The sequence below is a fragment of the Bombina bombina genome, chromosome 2 (genome assembly GCF_027579735.1).
Source record: "Bombina bombina isolate aBomBom1 chromosome 2, aBomBom1.pri, whole genome shotgun sequence".
NCBI classification, from domain to species: Eukaryota; Metazoa; Chordata; class Amphibia; order Anura; family Bombinatoridae; genus Bombina; species Bombina bombina.
Genome location: NC_069500.1, coordinates 1,318,055,961 through 1,318,083,433, shown reverse-complemented (window position 1 = coordinate 1,318,083,433; position 27,473 = coordinate 1,318,055,961). Strand labels below are relative to the sequence as shown.

Below are 27,473 nucleotides of genomic sequence, written 5' to 3'. Positions count from 1 at the left end.
TAAACCGAGGCCCTCCCGCATCGCAAACACTAAAATAAAATTATTAACCCCTAATCTGCCGCTTCGGACATCACCGCCACTAGAATAAACATATTAACCCCTAAACTGTCGCACTCCTGCATCGCAAACACTAGCAACATAATATTAACCCCTAATCTGCTGTCCCTAATATCGCCGCCACCTACTTTCATTTATTAACCCCTAATCTGCCGTCCCCAATGTTGCCGCCACTATACTAAAGTTATTAACCCCTAAACTGCCGCACTCCCGCCTCGCAAACACTAGTTAAATATTAACCCCTAATCTGCCGTCCCTATCATCGCCACAACCTACATTACGGTTATTAACCCCTAATCTGCCGTCCCCAATGTCCCTGCCACTATACTAAAGTTATTAACCCCTAAACCTAAGTCTAACCCTAACACCCAATAACTTAAATATAATTAAAATAAATCTAAATAAAACCTACTATTAATAACTAAATAATTACTATTTAAAACTAAATACTTACCTGTAAAATAAACCAAAAGCTAGCTACAATATAACTAATAGTTACATTGTATCTAGCTTAGGTTTTGTTTTTATTTTACAGGTAAGTTTGTATTTATTTTAACTAGGTAGAATAGTTAGTAAATAGTTATTAACTATTTACTAACTACCTAGCTAAAATAAATACTAATTTACCTGTAAAATAAAACCTAACCTGTCTTACACTAACACCTAACCTTACACTACAATCAAATAAATTACCTAAATTAAATACAATTAACTAAAATAAATACAAATACCTTAATTACAAAAAACAAACACTAAATTACAGAAAAAACAAAACACTAAATTACACAAAATAAAAAAACAAATTACGAGATATTAAAACTAATTACACCTAATCTAATAGCCCTATCAAAATAAAAGAAGCCCCCCAAAATAAAAAAAACCCTAGCCTAAACTAAACTACCAATAGCTCTTAAAAGGGCCTTTTGCGGGGCATTGCCCCAAAGAAATCAGCTCTTTTACCTGTAAAAAAAATACAAACAACCCCCCAACAGTAAAACCCACCACCCACACAATGTACGACAAGATATAAATACAGCGCTAAGCCTAAAGGTTACAACTTGCCACTCCCAGACCACCTCCCTTAAAATGGACACAAAAGGCAATACAAAAATGGATTAAAAGAGAGGGTGCTAGAAAGCTGGAAGTAACCAACACATTTATTCTATAAACATCTAGTTTAATATAAAAGGTTTAAAATTTGCATAGATCTAAAAAAGAGATAATACACAAGCAAACATATTTAATAACGGGGGACGTCTCCTTTATTATAAATTAATATGATGATAGAAAATTTATGTAAAACAATACAAAAGACAATAAAAAATACAAAAAAAAGTAAAAAAAAAGTAAAAAATATGAAAGATAATTTGTCAAAATACTTATTGTTTTATATTATATATTATATATATTTATATATATATATATATATATATATATATATATATATATTAAATATATTGTTAAAAACCACCTTCAAATGGTAATAATGATAGGTGATCTTATTACATATAACAAAGTACAAATGTACTTCTCCGTAGCTGGAGAAAGGAAAACACCAAGTCCGTGTCTACAATTAGAGGCAACAAATTGGAATGTTACTCTGTAACTGCCGGGATCTTGTTGGTATTTTCTATGCATAGGAACTGTGAGTAGTGATATTAATCACACGAGACGCCGACTTGACAGAATTGTGATCCGGCAGGACTGTGAGTCCGAACAAGCTGCTTTTTGCAAAGTGGGGTGAGTGCCATCAATCTGACTTCCCCTGAAGGTGAGCAGTGGTGTGATACAATTGCCGACCTGAAACTATAGGGTCCGGCGGGCTGTGTGTAATTCTGTATCAAGGCTGTTCCATATTATTGAAGCAACACAGTTATCACTAAGAAGATTTGTCACTTGCTTCAATTATTTTCTTAAGTAACCAACTGTTTCATTGTTACATGTGGCCACAGTAATATTCCAATTTGTTGCCTCTAATTGTATACACAGACTTGGTATTTTCCTTTCTCTAGCTACGGAGAAATACATTTGTGCTCCGCACCGGATGTCTTGAAGATGGACCCGCTCGTCGCCGGATGGATGAAGATAGAAGATGCCGTCTGGATGAAGACTTCTGCCCATCTGGAGGACCACTTCTCCCGGCTTGGATGAAGACTTCTCCCGGCTTCATTGAGGACTTCTTGCCGCTTCGTCGAGGACTTCTCCCGGATTCATTGACGATGGATGTCGGGTCTTCAAAACTGTAAGTGGATCTTCGGGGATTAGTGTTAGGTTTTTTTAAGGGTTTATTGGGTGGGTTTTAGTTTTAGATTAGGGTTTGTGCAGCAATAGAGCTAAATGCCCTTTTAAGGGCAATGCCCATCCAAATGCCCTTTTCAGTGCAATGGGGAGCTTAGTTTTGTTTAGTTAGGGTTTTATTTGGGGGGTTGGTTGTGTAGGTGGTGGGTTTTACTGTTGGGGGGTTGTTTGTATTTTTTTTAACAGGTAAAAGAGCTGATTTCCTTTTAAGGGCTATTGGTAGTTTAGTTTAGGCTAGGTTTTTTTTTATTTTGGGGGGGCTTTTTTATTTTGATAGGGCTATTAGAGTAGGTATAATTAGTTTAAATATCTTGTAATTTGTTTTTTATTTTGTGTAATTTAGTGTTGGTTTTTTTTGTAATTTAGGTATTTGTATTTAATTTAGTTAATTGTATTTAATTTAGGTAATTTATTTAATTGTAGTGTAAGGTTAGGTGTTAGTGTAAGACAGGTTAGGTTTTATTTTACAGGTAGATTTGTATTTATTTTAGCTAGGTAGTTAGTAAATAGTTAATAACTATTTAGTAACTATTCTACCTAGTTAAAATAAATACAAACTTACCTGTAAAATAAAACCTAAGATAGATACAATGTAACTATTAGTTATATTGTAGCTAGCTTAGGGTTTAAGTATTTAGTTTTAAATAGGAATTATTTAGTTATTAATAGTAGGTTTTATTTAGATTTATTTTAATTATATTTAAGTTAGTGGGTGTTAGGATTAGGGTTAAACTTAGGTTTAGGGTTTAATAACTTTAGTATAGTGGCGGCGACGTTGGGGGCGGCAGATTAGGGGTTAATAAATGTAGATAGGTGGCGGCGATGTTAGGGACGGAAGATTAGGGGTTACTAATATTTAACTAGTGTTTGCGAGGCGGGAGTACTGCGGTTTAGGGGTTAATATGTTTATTATAGTGGCGGCGAGGTTGGGGGCGGCAGATTAGGGGTTAATAAATGTAGGTAGGTTGCGGCGACATTGGTGCCGGGAGACTAGGGGTTAATAAATATAATGTAGGTGTCGGCGATGTTGGGGGCAGCAGATTAGGGGTTAATAAGTATAATGTAGGTGTCGGCGATGTTAGGAGCGGCAGATTAGGGGTTAATAAGTATAATGTAGGTGGCGGCGATGTTGGGGCAGCATATTAGGGGTTAATAAGTGTAAGATTAGGGGTGTTTAGACTCGGGGTTCATGTTAGGGTGTTAGGTGTAAACATAAATTTAGTTTCCCCATAGGAATCAGTGGGGCTGCGTTGTGGAGCTTTAAGCTGCTTTATTGCAGGTGTTAGGCTTTTTTTCATCCGGCTCTCCCCATTGATGTCTATGGGGAAATCGTGCACAAGCACGTACAGCCAGCTCACCGCTGACTTAAGCAGCGCTGGTATTGGAGTGCGGTATGGAGCTCAATTTTGCTTTACGCTCACTTCTTGCCTAATAACGTTTTTTTATGAAAACCTGTAATACCAGCGCTGTAGGTAAGTGAGCGGTGACAATAACGTGCAAGTTAGCACCGCACCCCTCATAACGCAAAACTCGTAATCTAGCCGTAAGTTATTTATTCTCTGATCAGTCTCTTTTAAATATCTCTTTAAATTGACATGAAACCTCAAATTTATCCATCATAATCTAGGTAGAGCAAACAAATTTAAACAACTTTCCAGTCATGAAAGAAAAAAAAATTGGGTTCAGTATCCCTTTAAAAGCTGTGCAACTTGATAAGCATAACCTCTTCATTGCGGTATGTGAAAGCCAGACACATATATTATTAAAGGGACATTCCAGTCAACATTTAAATGCTCATAGATGAATAACATCTTTAAATAGAAACATATTTGCAATATACATGTTTTGGCAAAAATGCTTCTAGTAAAAGTTATCGCTGTTTTAGTGTTAACATTTTTCTCTGCATGTGCATGTGAAGCATAGCTAGATATTCTCAGTGCACCAGCATTTTAAATACTGCAGCTGCTCATAGTGTCAATGGGGCTTGTATCATGTCAGCAATCAACAAATTGAGTCATTACTAGGGTGACCATATTGCCGCTTTAAAAAGGTACACATATAAAAAATACATATGTCAGGGTTCTTATACAAAACATTTCTTTAAACAGCCTTGACTTATGTATTTTTCATATGTGTCCCTTTTTAAAGCGGCAATATGGTCACCCTAGAATCACCCTACAAGCACCTTAGGTTCTCTGGGCAAGTGCTGTGTTTAAAATGCTGGTGCACAGTGCATACTTAAATACACTTTTGAAACAACTATAGCTTTTATTAGAAACATTTTTGCTAATACATGTATATTACAAAAATGCTTCTATTCAAAATTTAAATGCATTCATGTGGATTTGAATTTTGACTGGAACGTTCCTTTAATAGTAAAATAAAATCATAATCTAAATATGCATTAAAGGGACACTGAACCCAAAACTTTTCTTTCGTGATTCAGATAGAGCATGCAATTTTAAGCAACTTTCTAATTTAATCCTATTATCAATTTTTCTTTGTTCTCTTGCTATCTTTATATGAAAAAGAAGACATCAAAGCTTTTTTTCTTGGTTCAGCACTCTGGACAGCAGTTTTTGATTGGTGGATGAATTTATCCACCAATCAGCAAGGAAAACCCAGGTTGTTCACCAAAAATGGGCCGGCATCTAAACTTACATTCTTGCATTTCAAATAAAGATACCAAGAGAATAAAGAACATTTGATAATAGGAGTAAATTAGAAAGTTGCTTAAAATGTCATGCTCTATCTGAATCACGAAAGAAAAAATTTGGGTTCAGTGTCCCTTTAAAAAATCATATTAATAATACGTACGGTTCATATATAAAGTACTGTATACATATTTCTATTTGAAGCATGCATGTATTTAAAAGTCAATAAAGTTTAAAAATACAAAGTTACAAATGCATCAAAACATGCAAAGTGCTCTTCGCTTTTCTATAGTAAAATAAGTCTCACAGCCTTGAGGAGTAGACTGAACAGTGGTGACTGAATTTTTCTCGAAGGTCTCACCATATTCTATAAGCAATGTTACATCTGCAAGTTGCTTGATCCCACCAAATGAAAGCCAGCAAATTCAGTTACAAATACATCATTCTTAGTGCATGTATTGCACTGATAGAAAAACATATGTAAGTGAATGCAAGAAACAGAATAGTTTGGTTTATACGTTGTTACCCATGCCAGGTGCTTTCTGTTACATTTGCTACCCTGGGAGATTTTGGATTTGAGCTTCGTTACTTCTTATAGGAGGCCGCTTACCACTTGCCAGTACTTCCGAAATCCGACCCTTTTTTAAAGAATTGAGTGTGGTCTTCCCTTGTGAAAGTCATAAGATATTTAAATCCATGCTGGCATCGTTTAGAAAATCAAACCATAAATAATTTTCTATATAACTAATCTCCAAGTGATCTGCCTCTTACCTCTATACAAACTAATTTTTTATTTTTATCTCATGCTTCTTCTTCAAACAATCTTCCACTTCCATAGCTTCAATTAATATTTATCTTCCTTTTCAAGCAGTCTCCGTGTTCTATCTCCATATCTAACTTCTCCCTCATTTGCAATGTTTTTATTTATCTTTCTCTCAATGCAATCCCTTTCTTTCTTCTTTGCAGTCTACAACTTGTTATATCTCCCGTATTAAACATCTTACCTCCTGTCTACACTTCTAAGCATTTTCCACCAAACCATTCAATATTCCTCTTTAGCTTTCTATCTGTGGATTTTTTTAGTATTTTTAATAAAATCAACATTTTTGTTTTCATGCTTGTGAGGTGTCAGTGTGTCAATAAAGTAGTAGGAACTAAGTAACCACTGAGCAAATAGTCCTTAAGGACCAACAAACACCACCAGTTTAGAAATCATAATAAAATAAGTTAACTTTTTTTTTCTTGCAAAATATTTTAACGTTTAAATTGTGCTCTTCTCCCCATTTAAGGCAAGTTAGCAACATCATTCCCTCTTCTGGAAGCAATCTACCATCAAAGCGGCTATTAGTTCTAAAATGCAGAAATGTATTATTCATAAGTGAGCTTTACACATGTTGATTCATGTTACAGTGATGTGGATTATATATCTATAAATTCCTAGCTAAGTAATATTTTCCTACATACATTTCAAAACATCCTCTCCCCCAAAGTGATTTTTCAGTCTTAGTCAAGACATTTCTCAATTCAACACCTCATAGATCCTGGTTTCTCAACAGCCGGGCCGTGGCCCAGTACCGGGCCGTGATAGCCCTGCTGGTGGGCCCTGACCTGTCATGCCCCCACTGCACACTCTTACCCCACTGCACACAAGGGGCAGACTGAGACCAATCAAGGCCCCAGGAAAACTGTCTCACACTGACCCAAATGTATTCAAATGTATGCAAATGAACATGGTAGCCTCCATGCCCTAACCCCAAAAGGCCCATCAACCTCCAGAGCCAGGACCCCCAACATAAAGGGCCAAAGAAAGGGCCCCCAACCTCCAGGGCTAGACCTCACACTCCATGGCCCTCACAGCGACAGACCCTCGGCAGGACCCCCACACTCCAGGGCCCCCACTAAACCCACACTGAACTGCTTAGTTACTTATAGGCCAAATCCCTGATGCTTACTCTATATATATATATATATATATATATATATATATATATATATATATATATAGTCTTTATAGCATGGCCTAGTACTCACGGTAACCTTTGAACCACCGGGTGCACATCAAAGAGATCCTGCATAATTCACAGATCCAACATATCGCAAAAAGGAAGGCACTCGCCGGGTTTAATAAGGATAAAGTTTTATTCCTTACAAAGTAACGTTTCAGAGTTTTACCTCCGTTTTCAAACTGACAGTTTGAAAACGGAGGTAAAACTCTGAAACATTACTTCATAAGGAATAAAACTTTATCCTTATTAAACCCGGTGAGTGCCTTCCTTTTTGCGATATATATATATATATATAAAATTATATATATATAACTACCGGGCCCTGGACATGTCCAGCTAAAATTTACCGGGCCTTGAGGTCACTTTGGTTGAGAACCACTGTTAGATGGTATCATTATCTAGTTAATAAAGAGAAATAAAACAATAAAATATAATTGGTAGATTAAATTTTAAAAATATGCATACAGTAGCTAAACTAAGAATAATCTTTATCTGGTTTTGAAGATTAGCAATACAAATTCATATTAATCAACAGACTTGTCTGTAGCAGACCTCACAACTATCCTTAATACTGTAGACTTGTCAAAGATTGGGAGATCTGGATCAGTTCTCTACAACAGTTTCTTGGTGTCCCAGTTCCAGGGATGGCTCAAAGGTCCTCGTAGGACACACCTTGTACCACTCACCACACATCCTGACCATACCCATGTCATACATTGGCTCTGCCCATGACACAGTTGTGACCCTGCCAACAAAACACTATAGGGCCAAAGCCCACAAGTTCCCTAACTTACCTATTCTGGAAAGCCTGAAGGTAATATAAGGAGATAAACTATAGTAATAGAATAGAATGCTAGATTATTCTACTTGGCATAATAAATTTATATAATTTATACCTTCTGTAATTATAATTTGTATAATGAATGGTACATAATAGGGGAACAGTTTGATATGATTAGTTACTTGTAGCCTACTGGCAATTAAGAAACCATATATGAGTGTAAGAGGTATTCCTAATCTAATGATGTGGGACATTTTTCATTTTAAACCTGTGTGACATCAGAGCATTGCAGGCTTATGGCCTATGATTACATAAAATTTAGTAAGATCAATTCTGTGCACGAGCTGGCAAATATGATTCTATGCTCTTACTAAATACCGGTATCTGGTGTCTGATTGGTCAGTGGGTCAGGAAGCTAAACTTTGACTATATCATAATGCAGATATGTGCATTTTTTTATTTACATTCATAGAAGTCATGAAAAGCAGAAAACAAGAGGAGCAACTTCCAAATTAATACTTGACTTTTATTGTATCATATTAAAAGCAATATCCATACAGCAGTATTCTGTTAGCAACCCAAACATGATAGGAAACAGCTTACGCGTTTCAGCTACATGCCGTACTCATAGCTGACATAATGCTCATTAAAAACACATGCTATTTAAAAGGCTCAATAACATCTGATTGGTTTATACACACATTGCATCACATATGGGTTTATACATATGATCTGCATTAAAGCTACATATTGTTACTAGTGCACTTCAATATCTGCACAAACTATAAGATAGTATATGTATAGCAAAGATGAAATGAATAGATAATAAAATGCTTTACATGACTTAATATGGACATTTTTATGGAATATAGAAAACTAAAGATAGAATCTATAATGAATGTGGAAATACTTCAATTCAAATCCCTACGTTAGATGAATACTTAAATTAGTTAACAGTTTCTATTGTAATCTATCGTCCTCTATTATAATTGCATATGTGCAACAGTGTAGGCTAATTAAATTCCCCTTAATCAATAAGTGTAACTAGTTTCATACATAATGTAACAAGAGGGGCGTGAAAAATCCCACACCTTCATACAGAAGGGAATAGTACAATTATTTCTTTAAATAGTTAAAGGTAAAAAAGTAAAACCAGTACAAGGAAAAAAAAAATCATAGAGATTATCAACTTAATGCATCTATGAACTGCCCTTTGGCTCAACTCTCTCTCAGTACTGGGAATACTTTAATGGAAAAAATTAAGCATTAACAGTTTCAATTATAGTCCATCCAAAACTTGTGGCGTCCTTATTGTGGACTCTATTGAAATGTTGGACAAGAGAGGTAGACAGGGTACCAAACTTTATATTTGATATATGCTCCCTGATGCGCAAATGCACCTCCCTCGTTGTCAAACCAACGTATTGAAGATGACACTGTTTACAACCCGCCAAATAAATAGCATAGGTCAATCTGTAGTTCATGCAAGATTTGTGGTTGTACCCACAGGTTAGTTACTGAGCTTCTGAATCCCTCTCCTGCCTTGCAATTTATTTTGCTGCGTCGGTGCACTCCTTTAAACCTCAACCAAGAACTACCTTCATCCCTTCTCAAGGGTTTAAGCTGATTTGGTGCTAGGGTGTTACCCAGTGTCAAATCTTTCCTAAATGAACATTTGCAGCCCTGTTGTATAGTACTGGCTAGAGCTTCATCAGCTGCTAGTAATCTATAATGCTTTTGCACAATGCCACAAATTTTGTGGTATTGATCGCTGTAGTCAGTAACAAACAAACAAAGCTCCTCTCCTTTCATCAAAACCCTTTTTAGTTTCTTCAGGATTCTTGTTCAGTTAATCCTGACTGTTCCTAACATCTACCTCACTCCTTGCTTTCCTGATCACTTCATGTTTATAACCCCTATCTTTTAGTTGTTTTTCTAATAAGTTAGCATGAGTCTCATATTGTTTTGGCTCTGAACAGTTCCTTTTGAGTCTAGTAAATTGCCCCTTTGCCACTGAACGAAAAACCTGTTTGGGGTGACTGCTCCTAGCATGGAGTAGGGTATTGCCTGAGATGGGTTTTCTGAACACCTTGTTACCAACTCTTTTTTCAGGTATGCCTTTTAGAGTTGACTCCAAAAAGTTGATACTCTCTAGGTTGAATTCATGTGTAAATTCTAATCCAATATTATTGGAGTTGATCCAATTTACAAATTCCAAGGCACTTTCTTCCCCACCACTCCACACCAGGAGCAAATCATCAATATAGCGCTTGTAAAAGCGAATATTTTTCCTGAGAAGAAAAAAGCATAGGATGGGGCAAATTTGGCCCCATCCCCGTCCCGCCACCCCTATTATCAGTGTGTACTACATCAGTAACATCAGGTGAATACTTAGAGACACCTTGTTTCTTCAAAATCGGTGGGCCCACCTTATTAACGCTCTCCTTAGGCCTAACTACTGGGGGGAAATACTGAGGTAGTAACCTCAACTTCCGGGGTGACCTCCTCCCGAAATTACCCGCAGGTAATCACCATTGCACACAAGCGCAATTTTGCGCTCGTGTGCAATCCCGCCCCCTGCCCGCGCACAGCCAATCACCTCGGTCGGACTCAACACCTTGGAGGTGGCGAAGAGGTTAAGGAAGTGGCGGTCTAGTGACCGCTGCTTGATAAATTAAGGCGAGCAAGTTCTTGTGAGAACTTGCAGCCGTAGGGCTTTGGTAAATCGAGCCCATAGTGCTCCAGCCTTCATCAGCCAAGAGAGAGTCTCAGTGCCTGACACAACGGTGAGTCCGGAGTCCCATTAACAGGCATCGGATCATGCTATGACTGACTTGCCGCAAGTGGGGATAAGCACATATGACTTTACTTTATTTGAATGGATCACGGTGGAAATTGAACTGTCCTAATGTGGGCTATAAGAACTTTTTATATGCAAGTGTCTTGGGCATTAGTGCACACAGGGTCTCCCTAACGGAAACCTTCTGCATTATTCATAGAAGTCACACAACAGATCTTATTATAGCCCATCAGCACATTTTTCCATAGAAAACCTGAACTTCCATTGTTTTTCACTGGCGCAGAAGATTCTGGGTAAGGAGCAAATGAGCTCTCAGATATTCATAGATGTAACCATATTATTGAACAGTACCAATTTTAAATCCCTTTAAGCATTTACAATACCCTTTCATGGATTTACATCACAGATGCGGAAGAAGTCACCAACTGAAGTATATATATATAACTAATTCTACAAAGTCATATGTTGCAATTGCAAATCAAGGTTTAAAGCATTGTTGATATATAACGCTATATCCAAGGGTTGCCTGATAACAAGAATTTCTTTTGGAATTATATTTTTAAGATGGAGTGAAAGCAATACTCATTTGAGTTATGGTGGAGATAAAAGCATACATTGTTACCAATGCACCAGGGAACTCTGGTAAGATATGCAAATTACATATACAATATCTTGCACTTTTTGCTTCCAAGCTCAGTGTTTAACCACAGCAATGGGGTAGGTGCAGCAAGATAGAGTGCTCAACCTCTTTCAGCACTTCCTACTCAGTGACAAATAGTAATTTAAAGGACTGAATTTAAATTCAATTAGAGGCAACACTGCCATCTTTTGGGACTAAACATAAACAGCAGGTAAAACAAACAAAAACAATCCAACAATATAATTGTAAGCTTTTCAATGGGATTTTGACAAGTTTTCTTACAAACCTTCAGTGAGGCTAAAGTTATGCAACCAAAGTGAAAGTTAAACATTGCAGTTTATTAATTCACTATAATAAATGCCTAATGTGCTTGAATACAGGAAAACATTTTTTCCATATAAGCTTTAAAGTGAATGTAAGTTTTGATGCAAAAGTGCCCGGCTCTTTAATTCATCAAAATTTACATTTCACTCGTAATTTTTTTTTTACCTTTTAAACTTGACAGCCGCTCCAGCTTCCCCCGGTCGTCGCAAGCCATTTCTGACGTCAGAAATGATGGATGGGTCATCCTCCAATCATGGCTTCCCCCCCCCCCGGGGGAATCAGTGTCTGATTCAACGCCGTGATTAGAGGAAGCCGGATTCCTCATTTTAGACCCAGGAAGAGGCTTTGCGACCGGCGGAGGAAGCTGGAACTGCTGTGAAGATTAAAAGGTAAGTATTTTTTCACAACAAGAGTAAAATGTAAATTTTGATGAATTAAAGTGCCCCTGTTTTTAATCGAATTTTAAAAAAACGGGCACTTTAGCATCAAAATTTACATTCACTTTAACATGAATTCATGATGTGCACAAGTAATAGTTTCACATAATATTCAGTTCATTTATAATTAAAGGGACATGAAACCAAACATTTTTCTTTCATGATTCAGAAATAGAATACAATTTTAAACAACGTTGTTTGCTTCATTCTCTTGGTATCCTTTGTTGAAGGAACAGCAATGCATACTGGGAGCTGGCTGAACAAATCAAATGACCCAGGAGGCATATATGTGCAGCCACGAATCAGCAGTTAGCTACCAGAAGTGCATTGCTGCTTCAACAAAAGATACCAAGAGAACAAAACAAATTAGATAATAGAAGTGTATTGGAAAGCTGTTTAGAACTGCATGATCTGTCTAAATAATGAAAGAATCATTTTTTCTTTCATGTCCCTTTAACATGTTTTAATTAACTTTTTTGCAGTCTAAGGGCTATATTACGAGTGGTGCCTGACTGTAGGTCACAAGCGATATTTCTCTGCTTTTTGCGTGTAACGGAAATAGCTTGCATATTACGAGTTGGAAATATACGCGTATGCTTGAGCGCAATATAAGGCAATTACACTCTCTGGTTTTAAAGCACACACATGAAGTTTTATTGTAAATATTCGGGGAATTCTCCCCTTCTCCTTGAAAACGTTCACAATAATACTTCTTGTGTGCTTTTTGCCTTATATTGTGATATTGTTTATTTCTTCACCCTGGTCCTGTGCCCCCAAGTTTGTGAGAGTGCAATCTCTTCAAAGACTTTATATTACATTACTAATGTCAATTAGGAGAGGGGCCTGGAACCTAACTCATTTACTTCCAATTGACTTACATTACTGGGTTAATTTTACACCCTTACTTTTTACATGTTAACCAATCAGGAAGTTGATCACAACATTGGTAGATTTTTTTTTCAGCCCAAAAAAGGGCACTTTTCCTTTCAACAATATAATAGTAGATTTCCACTATTTATCAGAGCCATGAGCATGTTTTTGTCCGCCAATAAAAGCATTATTTTTAATTTGGAGCCTAAATTTTATTGGCAATCACAATCCATTTTTCCAATACTTTTCAACAGGTTTTGAAGACAATTTACATTTATCGAAACTTACACCTAAAGGCATTTGATAAAGTCCTGAACTGGCCCTTTGACATCTTTACAAGTATTTCAATACAATTTGGAGCCATTTTATTATGTTCCACATGTGAAAGACTCCCTGAAATGGCCACATGCTGCATTTTAGAGGAGCATTTGCATACATGGTCTAGATTAAATAAAGCTCTATTCTTTGCTATTATAAAGTCTGTCTGCAGAGGGCATACATATATATATATTAATATATATATATATATATACTGTATATACACTCACCGGCCACTTTATTAGGTACACCTTGCTAGTACCGGATTGGACCCCCTTTTGCCTTCAGAACTGCCTTAATTCTTCGTGGCATAGATTCAACAAGGTGTTGGAAACATTACTCATGCATTTTGGCCCATATTGAAATGATAGCATCACTCAGTTGCTGCAGATTTGTCGGCTGCACATCCATGATGCAAATCTCCCATTTCATCACATCCCAAAGGTGCTCTATTGGATTGAGATCTGGTGACTGCAGAGGCCATTGTAGTACAGTGAGCTCATTGTCATGTTCAAGAAACCAGTTTAAGATGATTTGAGCTTTGTGACATGGTGCATTATCCTGCTGGAAGTAGCCATCAGAAGATGGGTACACTGTAGTCATAAAGGGTTGGGCATGGTCAGCAACAATACTAATACATGCATGGTAGGCCGTGGCATTTAAACAATGCTCAATTGTTATTTAGGGGCCCAAAGTGTGCAAAGAAAATATCCCCCACACCATTACACCACCATTACCAGTCTGAACCGTTGATACTAGACAGGATGGATCCATGCTTTCATGTTGTTAACACCAAATTCTGACCCTTCCATCTAAATGTTGCAGCTTAAATCGGGACTCATCAGACCATGCAATGTTTTTCCAATCTTCTATTGTCCAATTTGAGCCTGTGCGAATTGTAGTCTCAGTTTCCTGTTCTTAGCTGACGGGAGTGGCACCCGGTGTGGTCTTCTGCTGCTGTAGCCCATCTCCTTGAAGGTTCGACATGTTGTGCATTCAGAGATGTTATTCTGCATACCTTGGTTGTAACGAGTGGTTATTTAAGTTACTGTTGCCTTTCAATCATCTCGAAACAGTTTTCCCATTCTCCTCTGACCTCTGACATCAACAAGGCATTTTCATCCACACAACTGCCGCTCACTCGATATTTTCTTTTTCAGACTATTATATATATATATATATATATCTGTAAACCCTAGAGACAGTTTTTTAAATACTCAGACCAGTCCCACTGGCACCAACAACCATGCCACTTTCAAAGTCACTTAAATCCCCTTTCTTCCCCATTCTGATGCTCGGTTTGAACTTCAGCAAGTTGTCTTCACCACGTCTAGATGCCTAAATGCATTGAGTTGCTGCCATGTGATTGGCTGATTAGCAATTTGTGTTACCAAGCAATTGAACAGGTGTACCTAATAAAGTGGCCGGTGATTGTATGTATAGTATATATTATATACTGTATATACTGTATACAGTATTTTTTTACACAGAATATGTTAAAAAAAATTTCCTTTACTTATGTAAGTTAAATAAGATGCACCTCACAGGATGTTCTACAACTGCTACAGAATGTATACTGGTGCTAACAGCAAGATTTATGGGGGCCTATCTATCAAGCTCTGAACGGAGCTTGACGGCCCATGTTTCTGGCGAGTCTTCAGACTTGCCAGAAACAGCAGTTATGAAGCAGCGGTCACAAAGACCACTGCTCCATAACCATTGAGTACAATCGGGTTGATTGACACGTCCCTGCTGGAGGCTGATTGTCCGCGAGTCTGCAGGGGGTGGCGTTGCACCAGCAGCTCTTGTGAGCTGCTGGTGTAATGCTGAATACGGAGAACGTATACAGGTCCGCAAGACATTTGATAAATAGGCCCCTAAGTCTCAAGTCTGCTGAACTAAAATGTGACCCTTCTTCCTATACTGATGTTAGCAATATACAATATAGATAGTGTAATTAGTGGAAGCCTTATATAAGAACCCGACTCCTCTAGGAAAGAGTGCAAGGCCTAGTTTTAGCTACACCTGTGGGTTTGGGTGTGGTTTTTAAATAATGATTTGGTTTTAAAAAATAATCAATTTATTTAATTTAAGAATTGACTACATTAGAATTGTTATGCTATTTCTAAAGAGAAAATGGTATCATCCACTGGAAAATCTGCAACTTACTTTGTAAAAGTAGTATATTAACATTGAAACATAATCTGTCCAGTCGTAAAGAACGTAATGAAATGGAATCACTGTATGTCAAACTCATCTTTCTCTTCCAAGAAAAGATACATTTGTATAGACAAAGCACCCCACTGATTTTAATATCCCTTTGTATGAACTCTCTAAAACATTGAAATATTTGTAATGAAGCTATAAATGTCTAAGTGGACAAAGACAAGTTGGTTTTAGTGCTTGTCTGCAGATTCCAAAATGGTAAAGTCAAATGTTCTCCAATCTATCAATCTTCATTTTGTAAGTGTGACTTTAAGATGATACTCAGAGATTCTAAAATTTTAAATTCTACTATGAAGGAATTTCCATTTAGCTTCTCTAAAAGGTAAGGACATAATTATAATATAGTTTCTTTTTTTTTGGTTCAGCATTAACTGTTTTATTTATTGTTCAGCTTGGCTGAGAGTTACCTGGCTTTTAGCCCATATAGATTTTAACAAGATTACCTTGGGATTTTAAAAACAAGTTCATAATTAAGTGATTGGAATTTAAGAAATGTACTGCATTAATGTACACATGGTAGGCCTAGTGAGAAAATGGTATTATGACTGGAAAACCTGCAACGTATCTCTTAAAAATGTAATATCTTCAAAACATACAACCAATTACTGTAGTTTATTAGAAAAAATACGATAGGGTTGACTGACACCCCCTGCTAGCAGCCGATTGGACGCAAATCTGCAGGGGGTGGCATTGCACCAGTAGTTCACAAGAACTGCTGGAGCACTGATAAATGCTGACAGCGTATGCTGTCGGCATTTATCGATGTGCGGCGGACATGATACGCTACATTGTATCATGTCCACTTGCACATTAATAAATAGGCCCCTAAGTGTTTAGTAGGACATGTAGTAGTAAATGGTAAAGATAAATGCTGGATTTTGTTGTTTTGTTTATTGTGGCTATTATTGACTGTTCAGCAATGTTTCTTATTTCAGCATCAAGAAGATCTGAAGGGGATGAAATCAATTTAGACCCAGATAGCAGGAAGGTAACTTTATAGAGGTGAACTGCTGTATATATATTCTATACATCACAATTATTATTATTATTGTTTGTTTATAAAATGCCAACATTTTACGCAGCGCTATAAAAAGGTACATTACAATAATAAGGGTACAATACAATAAAAAAAACTTACGAGACATTATGTAAGACTATACAATGTACATTACTACACTTACAATAACAGACATAAACAAAAGGGTAGGGGTGCCCTGCCCTTGAGCACAATAAGTTGTAGTTGCACTTTTATACAAGTGGGCTACAGTTAGAGAGGCTCTCAAGCTTACAATCTAAAAGAGAAAAAAAGATATATTACCCAGCAGCAGAGGGGAAAGAACTACATTACTATAACAATTGTTTTGTTTTATTTGAGGATGTGTGATAGCTGGAGGAAGGGTAGAACACAAAGCAGTTATGTTATACGTTATGGTGTTTGCTACCTTGCAGTCAAGGGGAAGTGACACTCGCCCCTGATCTCAATTAAAAGGGGGGGTTATATCAATGAGTAAGTAGCTGGGTGGGGGCATGGAAGGGAGGGCTGGGTGGGAAGTGCTTGCAGAGCTTTGCAGTGAAGTTGCAGGAAATGTGGATGTCTATTGCTTGTAGTGAGTCTGTCTGCGTTTGCTGTTGTGAGAAGAAATGAAAAACATTTAAAGATGTATAGTGCGTTTAGGAGAGGTGGAGTTACTGGAGACAATGAAGGGAGGATGGAATAGAGAGAGTTTGTAAAATGGTCCAAACAAATGTGGAAAGCATGTTCACACATTTGGTAACTGCAGACAGGAATCAGTGAGGTTACCTTGCAGGAGAGGTGGGTGTCTGTATTGCTTTTAGGGAAGTTTAGTGTCTGCCTGATTTCGCTACATTACATTACGTACTTATTCTTACTTTCCTTAGCTTCTGATAAAATACACAATACTGGTTTTGTTCCCACAACAACAGTGTTTTTATTCTCTTAAGTTGCCAGTTATCTTTGAGTATCCACTTTTTTTTTACATCTGGTCAAAACACCTAACTATGGGCTAGATCACAAGTGGAGCTCCAAATTATTACGAGCCCGCAAACATGCAAATTTGCCCGTTTGCTGGCGCGTGTTAATTAATCAGCCATTACAAGTGGCTGGTTATTGCTACCGCAAGCTCGTGGTAGCAATTAGCCCTTATAAAATTAACCAGAGATCAGATCTCTGGTTAATTTTATAAATCTGCCCCAAATGGCCGCAAAATACTGTCTAGTGTAGTTTATTAAAAATTAAGACGGCAGCATCTTTATTTATTTTTATAAATTTGCTGCGTTAGGCAGTATTTTGGTGTAAAAGTACCTTTACATTGCGGTCAATGAGGACTGTGTGTTCCCTATAAATATATACGTATATGCTTATTACATATATATTTATGTGTTAATATGTGTGTATATACACATATAAACACATAAATAAATATGTATATTAGCATATACCTATGTATTTATATTTGCTGTCATCGCTGTGTGATTTACCCCCTTCACTGGCGCTGACGTTCTAAAGCCGTCTCTGACATCAAAGGCGCTCCACTTGTTCTCTGGTCCTATCTGGTTCAATGCAAGACACCTGACAAACTTACTTTTCTCCTGCATTCTTCATATACATCTTTTAATCTCCCTGAAACCTTTTTTGGGAGTCATGAATTTCTCTTTGGACTGAAAGCAAAGCAATATGTAGATGACTACTCGGGGTAATATAGATTTGCCTTCATGTGTGGTAGCTTGAGTTTGGAGATGGATAGGGGATGCTAGTTAGTTTCTTACCCCTTTTTCACATTTCTCATTTTGAGGGGAAATTTTATAGGTGTTTTCCATAGACATGGACACCAGTTCTTCTATTTAGGCCTATTGCTGTGTGTTTTCTTTTTGAATTACCATTTTCTGAAAAGCTCTATGATTTGTCATATTAAACTGTCTGATTTTACCTTTTCTTTTGAATAGTATTGTGCTATATTTCACCCATTTGTGTACAGGAAATCATGAAATGTAACTATTGCTTTTGAAAAATAATAAAACAAAATTAATAATGTGAAAACAAATCTTTGTAGGTTTTACATTTTTTGACTTCTGCTCCTCAGAGTGACATTCTATTTTCATGAGAAAGTTGTTATTTACAGTTTTTTGTTTATTGTAGATTTCAATATCTTTTAAGTATGAAATAAAATAATGTGCCTGTCCTTATCTCTGTGAATTGGTAAAGTCCTGGGAGTGTGATTGAAGTGCAGGTCACCATAGGACAGAGGCTGCAGCAGTTGTGTTAGAGGAGGAGAGTCAAGCTTCTGTAAGAGCTAACAGGTTAAGTGATTGTGAAATGAATAGGTCATGAACAGAAGGAAGCTTGTTGCACATAGAGTGCATTCCAAAGGGCACAAGAGAATTGTAGGACGTGCAGTTAATGAGATTGAGAGGGTCACATAAGATAGATTTTGTAGGTATTAGCTGTGGTAGTGACCAGAGAGAGATGGTCTGGGTTAGGCAAGACATCCACAGCTGCAAGGAAAAGGAAGATGGTAAGAGAAAGAAGATGAGTCGTATGTGAGAGGCTAAGCCTAGTGTCAGTAAAACATGGTTGGCTGTGGGTTGAAAGAAAAGAATAGAGTTTATTTGAGTTGTAGAGGGGAGAGGTTAGAAGAAAAGGTGACATATGAGCATTGTTTGTGAAAGGAGGAGCTGTGACTTTGGGACTGATAATATAAAGCTCTCCGCTCAGACAAAATGATATAAAATGATCCTCCAGCACTGTAAGATCCCTAGGAAAATTCTAAAACGGCAGATTTTCCTATACTTCTCCAAGGGGCAGTCCCTGCATTTCTGTGAAGGATAGACAAGCCCAGTGCAATATAGCACTGCATGACATGAGAGTTCATATTACGTGTTATTACATTTAAACTTTGCACTTTCTATTTTGCATTTTATTTCCATCCATAAGGCAGGGAGAGTTCTCGACTTAATTCCTTACTGTTGGGAAATACAACACCTGGCCACCAGGAGGAGGCAAAGACACCCCAGCCAAAGACTTAAATATCCCTCCGACTTCCCCTATCCCCCAGTCATTCTTTGCCTTTCGTCACTATTGGAAGAGCTTTATCTTCCTCTTGGGCTTTTAAGAACGAAGCCTCAATGGATCAGATTTGTAAGTCGGCTACCTGGTCCTCCTTACACACTTTTTCTAAATTTTACAAGTTTGATGTGTTTGCTTCGGCTAAAGCAGTTTTCGGGAGAAAAGTTTTGCAGGCTTTGGTGCCCTCAGAATAGGGTCCGACTCTTTTTTCTGTTCCCTCCTGTTATTCATTCAGTGTCCTCTGGAGCTTGGGTATAGTTTTCCCAACAGCAAGGAATTAAGTCATGGACTCTCCCTGCCTTATAGAAGGAAAACATAATTTGTGCTTACCAGATAAATTCCTTTCCTTCTTGGCAGGGAGAGTCCATGACCCAGCCCGTAATTTAATTTTTTGATGGGCGGTTCCCTTTTTATATTTTTTCTTCTGGCATGTTTTATACCATGATGTTTCTCCTACTTTTCCTTGTTCCCTCGGCAGAATGACTGGGAGATATGGGAAGTGGGAGGGATATTTAAGCCTTTAGCTGGGGTGTCTTTGCCTCCTCCTGGTGGCAAGGTGTTGTATTTCCCAACAGTAAGGAATAAAGTTGTGGACTCTCCCTGCCAGGAAGGAAAGGAATTTACCTGGTAAGCATAAATTATGTTTTTATATGCAATAATGTATTTAAGATTGTGAGTTTTACTAATTCTAATTATGTTTGGACAGTTTCTATGTAACTTTAGCATTTTAAGATCATACTTTGTATATTTATGAGTTTATTTTACAAATAACATTGCACTTTGTATTGTTTCTATTTAAAATAACACTAAAAAACTTACAGCTTCAGTTTCCCAGAGTGCTTCATTACTTCTAGGGGGCAAATAAGCAAAGATTCTCTAGTTTGGAGAGACATTATGGTGCAGACTTTACAGGGGCTGAACTCACTGAATTCTATAAAAAAAGGGTGGAAAACTTGGAACTTCCAGAGAGATGAGAAATGTCTTCCATAGAAAGTAATAAGGCTCTCTGGGATATGGAATTTCACAGGACAAATAGAAGTCCTGGAGCTGATATAAAATCTCAGTTTGCAGCAAATACAAAATAAATTTAAATGTTTTCACTAGAATTGAACTTGTTTTGTTTAGTATATATTACTTTTCTGTCTGTTAAATAAGTGTATTGTACATTTTTAGCAAATTCAGTGCGACCAGCTTATGTAAAATGCTTACAGCCTTTCACAAGAATTGTAATTGAGTTTTAGATATACCATGGGAACTCCCCTGTTCAGCCCAGGAAACTCCCCTGTCCCTCCCACTTTCTGAAGCTGTCTTACTTTTTACAATAGGAAAAATACATAGTTCAATGTAATTTGTAAAAGATTCACAGAAATATACAAAGTATGGTTCTAATTTGTTAAAGTAACGGAAACATTCAAAACATAATTAGAAATGTAATTGTAATGTAATTGTATAAAAGTATAAAATAGAAAGTGCAAAGTTTAAATGTAATAATGCTGAAAGGACCCAATCTAAAATATAAAGTAATATAAAATATAAAGCACAAAGTGTAAGTGAAACAAAACTCATGTAATGCTATTTGCACTGGGCTTGTCTCTCCTTCACATACAGAAATGCAGAGAACACCCCTTTTTAGAAGTATTTTTAAATTATAATTAGAGGCATTTATTAGTGTGCACATTTTAAGGCTCAAATATAGGAGAATAGCAATTATAGATATTGCCTAAAGTGCAACTATAATAAACATCTATACAAAAACTCTCATTAATTGTGGAGAACATTAGACATCCAAATTAATAAACCACTGAATTGTAATGAAAAAAAATATTCCTATATTATAACCCACTATCTACCTATTTTAATTAAGTTATTGGTTTTGATGATGGCACAAGATTATTTTTTTATATTGTAACATGTTTTGCTTAGGTGAAAACAAGTTGGTTGATTCTCAGAGGAGAGGTGGATTCTCAAAGTAATTTAACAGATACAGATTCAAGGTCACTTTCACACAGTACTGGTATCTACAAAGATATGAATCTAAGGACATATAAAGAAACCTCTTACTCAGGTAAGTACCTAAAGATTACTTTTATGATTGAAGTAAAAATAATTATACTTCAAACCTTGAAATGCTGACATCAATTTATTTATTTATTTTTGTTCTTTTTATCTGTGTATAAAAAAAATCTAGTTGCACCTCCAGTAAAAGCTATTAAATAGATATTCTTTGACTGTAGAGCCAGGGGGTCATATGCTTTCATTTGAAAAATGTGGGTAAACAGTAGTTCTTGTAACGGGAAGAGAAACATACCAAATCAGGAACGGAACCCACTGGCAGAGAACTATAAATAAACAAAGTCCAAGGCATCACAAAATGCAAGGGTTGAAGCAGAGATCAAAGTCAGGAGTATCTGAGGTCATGACAGGTAGCAAACGTCAAAAACAAGCCAAAGGTCAAAAGCCAGAATACAAGTAACAGTTCTTAGTCTCTGAATCAGCCAGCAGAATAACTCAGCAATGAGTGAGAGGGCTGTCCGGGCTTTAAACCCTGCAATGGTCAGGAACGCCCCCGTTGCTCAGGTAATGCAGGTGCAGCAGTTACCTAAGCACCTATGGGAGACAAGGGTGTAACCACAGAACACGCCCCCTGTGGAACCCCCCTGTAGAACCCCTCAAGTACAATATACCCTAGCCATGCTATATAGAACCCCTCAAGTACAATATACCCTAACCATTCTGTATAGAACCCTTCAAGTACAATATGCCCTAACCATGCTGTATAGAACACCTCAAGTACAATATACCCTAACCATTCTGTATAGAACCCCTTTAAGTACAATATACCCTAACCATTCTGTATAGAACCCCACAAGTACAATATACCCTAACCATTCTGTATAGAACCCCTCAAGTACAATATAACTTAACCATTCTGTATAGAACCCGTCAAATACAATATACCCTAACCATTTTGTATAGAACCCCACAAGTACAACATACCCTAACCATTCTGTATAGAACCCCTCAAGTACAATATACTCTAACCATTCTGTGTAGAACCCCTCAAGTACAATATACCCTAGAAATTCTGTATAGAACCCCTCAAGTACAATATTCCCTAACCATGGTGTATAGAACTCCACAAGTAAAATATACCATAACCATGTTGTATAGAACCCCGCAAGTACAATATACCCTAACCATTCTGTATAGAATCCCGCAAGTACAATATACCCTAAACATTCTGTATAGAACCCTACAAGTACAATATATCCTAATCATTCTGTATAGAACCCCTCAAATACAATATATCCTAACCATTTTGTATAGAACCCCTCAAGTTCAATATACCCTAACCTTTCTGTATAGAACCCCTCAAGTACACTATACCCTTACCGTTCTGTCCCCATACAGCAATAAACCCTAACACCACTCTAAATTCAAATTAAACAACAAACACTTAATGTTCCTGAAGTCAGTCATGTGTTCATTCTATTCTGTCTATTAACAAGAGTGTCTTCTTCAAAATGCTTGTTGCAGTCTGAATTTTCTAAAGGGTTGCACCTTATAGAATTTTAAACAGTTCTCATTTGTTAATTATGTTTGCCAATCTGAATTGTAAATTGGCAGTTAAATGTCAAAATTCATACATATTAATTGATTTAAGGGTATAATGGCTTTATTGTGCATACTAAATACAGTAAGGCAAGCACACACGTTTTCATGTTGGTCAAGTCAATTAACTGTGAGTTTTAAAGATATACAGATATGTATGCATTTTAGATCTGTAATGATCTTTCTCAGGAGATTATTGCATACCTCTTAAAAGATAATGAAATAAATGTATTGCTTCAGATTATTCCAGGAATAGGTTTTAAAGTATCCCTAAGAACAAAAGTTCTCAGCTAATGGTACAAAAGTCAATATACATATGGGTTTTGAAATGAAAGCTGTTTAATCTAATTTAATTTTTCAACATTGTTCTATTTTTTTTAATACTAACAGATAGTATAATTGTTGCTTACAGGATTGCCTTATTCTAAGTCTGCATCACTTCCAGGGTATGGTAAAAACGGACTTAACAGGGTAAGTATAACACACATCTGTAAACATAGAGGCTAAAAAAATAAATTATCATAGATCTAGATAAAAGGGATAGTCTAGTCAAAATTAAATGTTCATGATTCAGAAATTGCATGCAATTTTAAGCAACATTCTAATTTACACTTATCAATTTTTCTTTGTTCTCTTGATATCTTTATTTGAATGTAAGCATAGGAGCCGGACCATTTTTGGTTCAGCACCTGGGTAGTGCTTGCTGATTGGTTGCTATATTTAGCCACCAATCAGCAGGCGCTACCCAGGTGCTGAACCAAAATTGGTCTGGCTCCTAAGCTTACATTCTTGCTTTTTCAAATAAAGATACCAAGAGAATTAAGAAAAAATGATCATAGGAGTAAATTAGAAAGTTGCTTTAAATTGCATGCTCTATCTAAATCATGAAAGTTTAATATTGACTAGACTATTGCTTTAATGATAAAAGAAAGAGAAGGCGCACCAATGGCACACAATTGTTTGGTGTTCATTTATTAAAAGTATAAAATATTGTTAAAAACAAATAATGTCATTGATAACATTTTCATTCAGTTTACCATATTCCGGATGTTCCTTAAATGTATCAATCTCTTGTTGAATTTTTTTTAATCTCCATCGCTATTTCCACCAATATATTCTGTCTATATGTAACTAAATGATCCTTTAATTTGAAGGCACACTCATTCAAAGTATTTTCCCACTCTTTATAAATAGTATCATTGTTCTTAAAGTACAACTGTTTTTCATTTGTTTTCCAGACTGGAGGAACACAAACATTGGTGGGATGTCGCATTTAAAAAAAAAAATATAGATAAAAAGATAAATCCAAGGGGTTTACGTATCCTAAAAAAACTGTCCCTTTAAGAACAATGAAACTATTTCTAAAGAGTGAGAAAATATGTTGAATGAGTGTGCCTTCAAATGAAAGGATCATTTAGTTACATATAGGAAGAACATATTGGTACAAAACACATACCAGTTACATTTAAAGAGTATAGTTAGTCTTAGAGAATATTAACTACAGCATTAGTGAACTTCAAAGTTTTCCTTTTAAATTGTGCTCAAATGTCCCCATGAATGTATTTGAGATCAAAAATAAAGAAAACATCTTAGGCAGTAGGTTTATCGTATCCTCTCATGGTTTGGTCGGTAAAGTTGCTCCCCTATAAGTAGGCTCAACTCTACCAGGCCTCTTGGTCTGGTAGTAAACAGACAGTGCAGCTGATCAGTCAGATCGTTCTCCAGCAAGTTTAAGCTTTCCAAATGAGAGTGTCAGAACTAGGTCCTCATGATTGAGCTTGGACTTGACCAACTAGATCTTATTGCAGCTATCACATATAGACAAGTCTGGGGGTCAGCCCAAATAGAGTCAGCCTTGGCCAGAGAATCACTATCCACATGGCCACCCTCAACAGGGTCTCCAACTATAACTCAGAATGCTTATCAAATTGTAGTTCCACAACTTGTGCAGATTCTCCATGTGCTCCAAACACTTGTTCAAATATTTCAGTGAAACACCGCTCCAGGTCCATGAAGTGATCCTGTAACAACTGAAGTATCTCTGACTCCCATCTGTCAATCTCCCTCATGTTCAAAGCGTGCAGATAGATTAGACTCTGAAATTAAAGTAACAGTGTCAAATCTTGAAGTACAGCAGTTCAGTACTAACTGCTCTAACCAGATAACAGGGGGGGGGGGGGGGCCAGTCTAGGATTCCACCCGAAGCTAAACACAAGACAGTGATATAAAAAGAAACAGCTTTCCCCCCTAAGTCGAAAACTAGAGGTAGTTATTGCAAATGTGTCTCAGCCTGAAATAATCAAGGGATTATTTGAATGATAAACAAAGCTCCTAATATTGCATCATAACAAGTCTGCCGCCCCATAAAGCCCGGTTTCACCCATTTCCACTAGAATCCACCCAAGGTTGCCTCTACTCAGATCTCCTTTACTAAGGCCCCAGAAATGTTGGTATGTAAAGTTTACTCCTCTTTTTAAATACAAAATCCACTTACAGCCTCTCGTTTGCTAAAATTAATATTCTAAGGACATGTACCTTTATATATAAATATTTTAACTGATTGATAAGTCACCTCTCATGCTTGCTCGTTTCTTTCTATTGCAGGCTGCCAATTTTGGTCATTACGATATGGATGATAACTGCAGCTGGGGCATGAGAGGTAAAAGAATATCTGAAATGTTCAGATTTAATTATTATTTTTTTATGTATTAGTCATTCCTGGCACCCATATTTATAGTTAGTTATACTTTATGTCTACAGTATCTTCTAGATAGAAAAATTGACTTTAGCATCCCTGTAGGAAAAGGATATACACGGAAAATGTTCAGTATTGGGGGTCCATATATTAATTTGCGGATGGACATGATCCGATAAAGCGGATCATGTCCGCCGCACATCGATAAATGCCGACAGCATACGCTCTCGGCATTTATCATTGCACCAGCAGTTCTTGTGAACTGCTGGTGCAATACCATCCCCTGCAGATTTGCAGCCAATCGGCCACTAGCAGGGGGTGTCAATCAGCCTGATCGTATTCGATCGGGCAGATTGCTGTCCGCCACCTCAGAGGTGGCGGACGAGTTAAGGAGCAGCGGTCTTAGAATTTCCCCTTCAGCCGGAACTGAAGCGGAGTGGTTCTGAGACAGCATCCGCTGTTTCATAAATAGACCCCTCGGTGTGGTTTTGGTATATATCAAGAAGGACTCTCGATAATGTAAAATAAATAAATAAAACAATGACTGCTTAAAGGGACAGTTAAGTCATGCTTTGTCTTTTTTGCATATGATATGGGTAGGGTTGCCAAATTGGCACTTTATGGTGGGGGGACATATGAAAAATAAACATGTCAGAGTTCTTATATGGGAACATTATTTAAACATTTCTTAACAGTCCCTGACAGACGTATTTTTCATAAGTTTCCTCCCTTATACTAGTAATATGGCAACCCTAGATATGGGGCATGTAAAATAATTTATTACAGTTTTGAAAAAAGCTCTGTTTTCATGCTTGATTGATGCCTTCATGCAGACCTGTAGAGATTTGGGATTTGTCCTTATTAGCCAGTTTCTACAAGTTCCACAGTTTCAATAGCAAAATTAAGTGTTATTAACCTTTGCCTGAGAAAAACATTTATAACATATTTAAATAGAAATGGTTTTAGTTTATTATTCTTTTAACTAATTTCCTGTGTTGAAAAACATTCTTATTTTTATGGTTACCATCAACACTGCGTATTCTTTCTTAACTGGTCACACAAAATTCTTGGACATTTTCAAGGCAAAAAAATATATATTTCAAAATGTTTGTGTTTTTTACAGTGGTCTAGATTACTAGTGGAGCGCTATAGTTAGCGCGAGGAGAGTGAACACGATTGCGGTGTTCTTTACGCTCAAATCCATATTACAGGTGGCACGCTGTTAAAATTACCGTAAATTAGTTTGCGCAAACTCGTGGTTAATTATCCTCCCCATATTTTCTATTGGTAGCGTTGAGCGGTAATGTATTACAAGTTGAAAGTAAATGTGATCGCACTAATGCAATCGCATTTACAGCTCAGTCTTTTTATGCAACCTGAAAGGTCGCTTAAAAAAAAATTGTCCAGAGGAAACAGTTGCACTAAACTACACTATAAACCCCTAAACCGCCAGCCCCCCCCCCCACATAGCAAACTACCTATTTACACTATTGACCCATAACCTGTCACCCCTCACATCGCAAAGTAACTTTCTACACTATTAATCCCTATGCCACCACACATCCCACGGCAAAGTAAAGTTCTACACTATAAACCCCTAAATCGCCACACCCCCACCGCAAAGTAAGCTACTAACATCTTTACCCCTAACCTAACACCCCCTAAGTTAAC

The 27,473-nt window shown here is 36.9% G+C and overlaps 1 protein-coding gene across 4 annotated transcripts in view; it reads left to right on the top strand.

Annotated features, from left to right (window-relative positions):
* ABLIM2 (actin binding LIM protein family member 2) overlaps nucleotides 1-27,473 on the top strand; it is a 470,688-nt gene that overhangs the window by 390,159 nt on the left and 53,056 nt on the right. For all 4 annotated transcript variants that reach the window (XM_053704171.1, XM_053704169.1, XM_053704170.1 and 1 more), the window contains 4 exons: nucleotides 16,347-16,399; nucleotides 21,419-21,560; nucleotides 23,520-23,578; nucleotides 25,712-25,766. In XM_053704171.1, coding sequence (XP_053560146.1) covers nucleotides 16,347-16,399; nucleotides 21,419-21,560; nucleotides 23,520-23,578; nucleotides 25,712-25,766 — 309 coding nt within the window. The remainder of the gene's footprint in view (nucleotides 1-16,346; nucleotides 16,400-21,418; nucleotides 21,561-23,519; nucleotides 23,579-25,711; nucleotides 25,767-27,473) is intronic.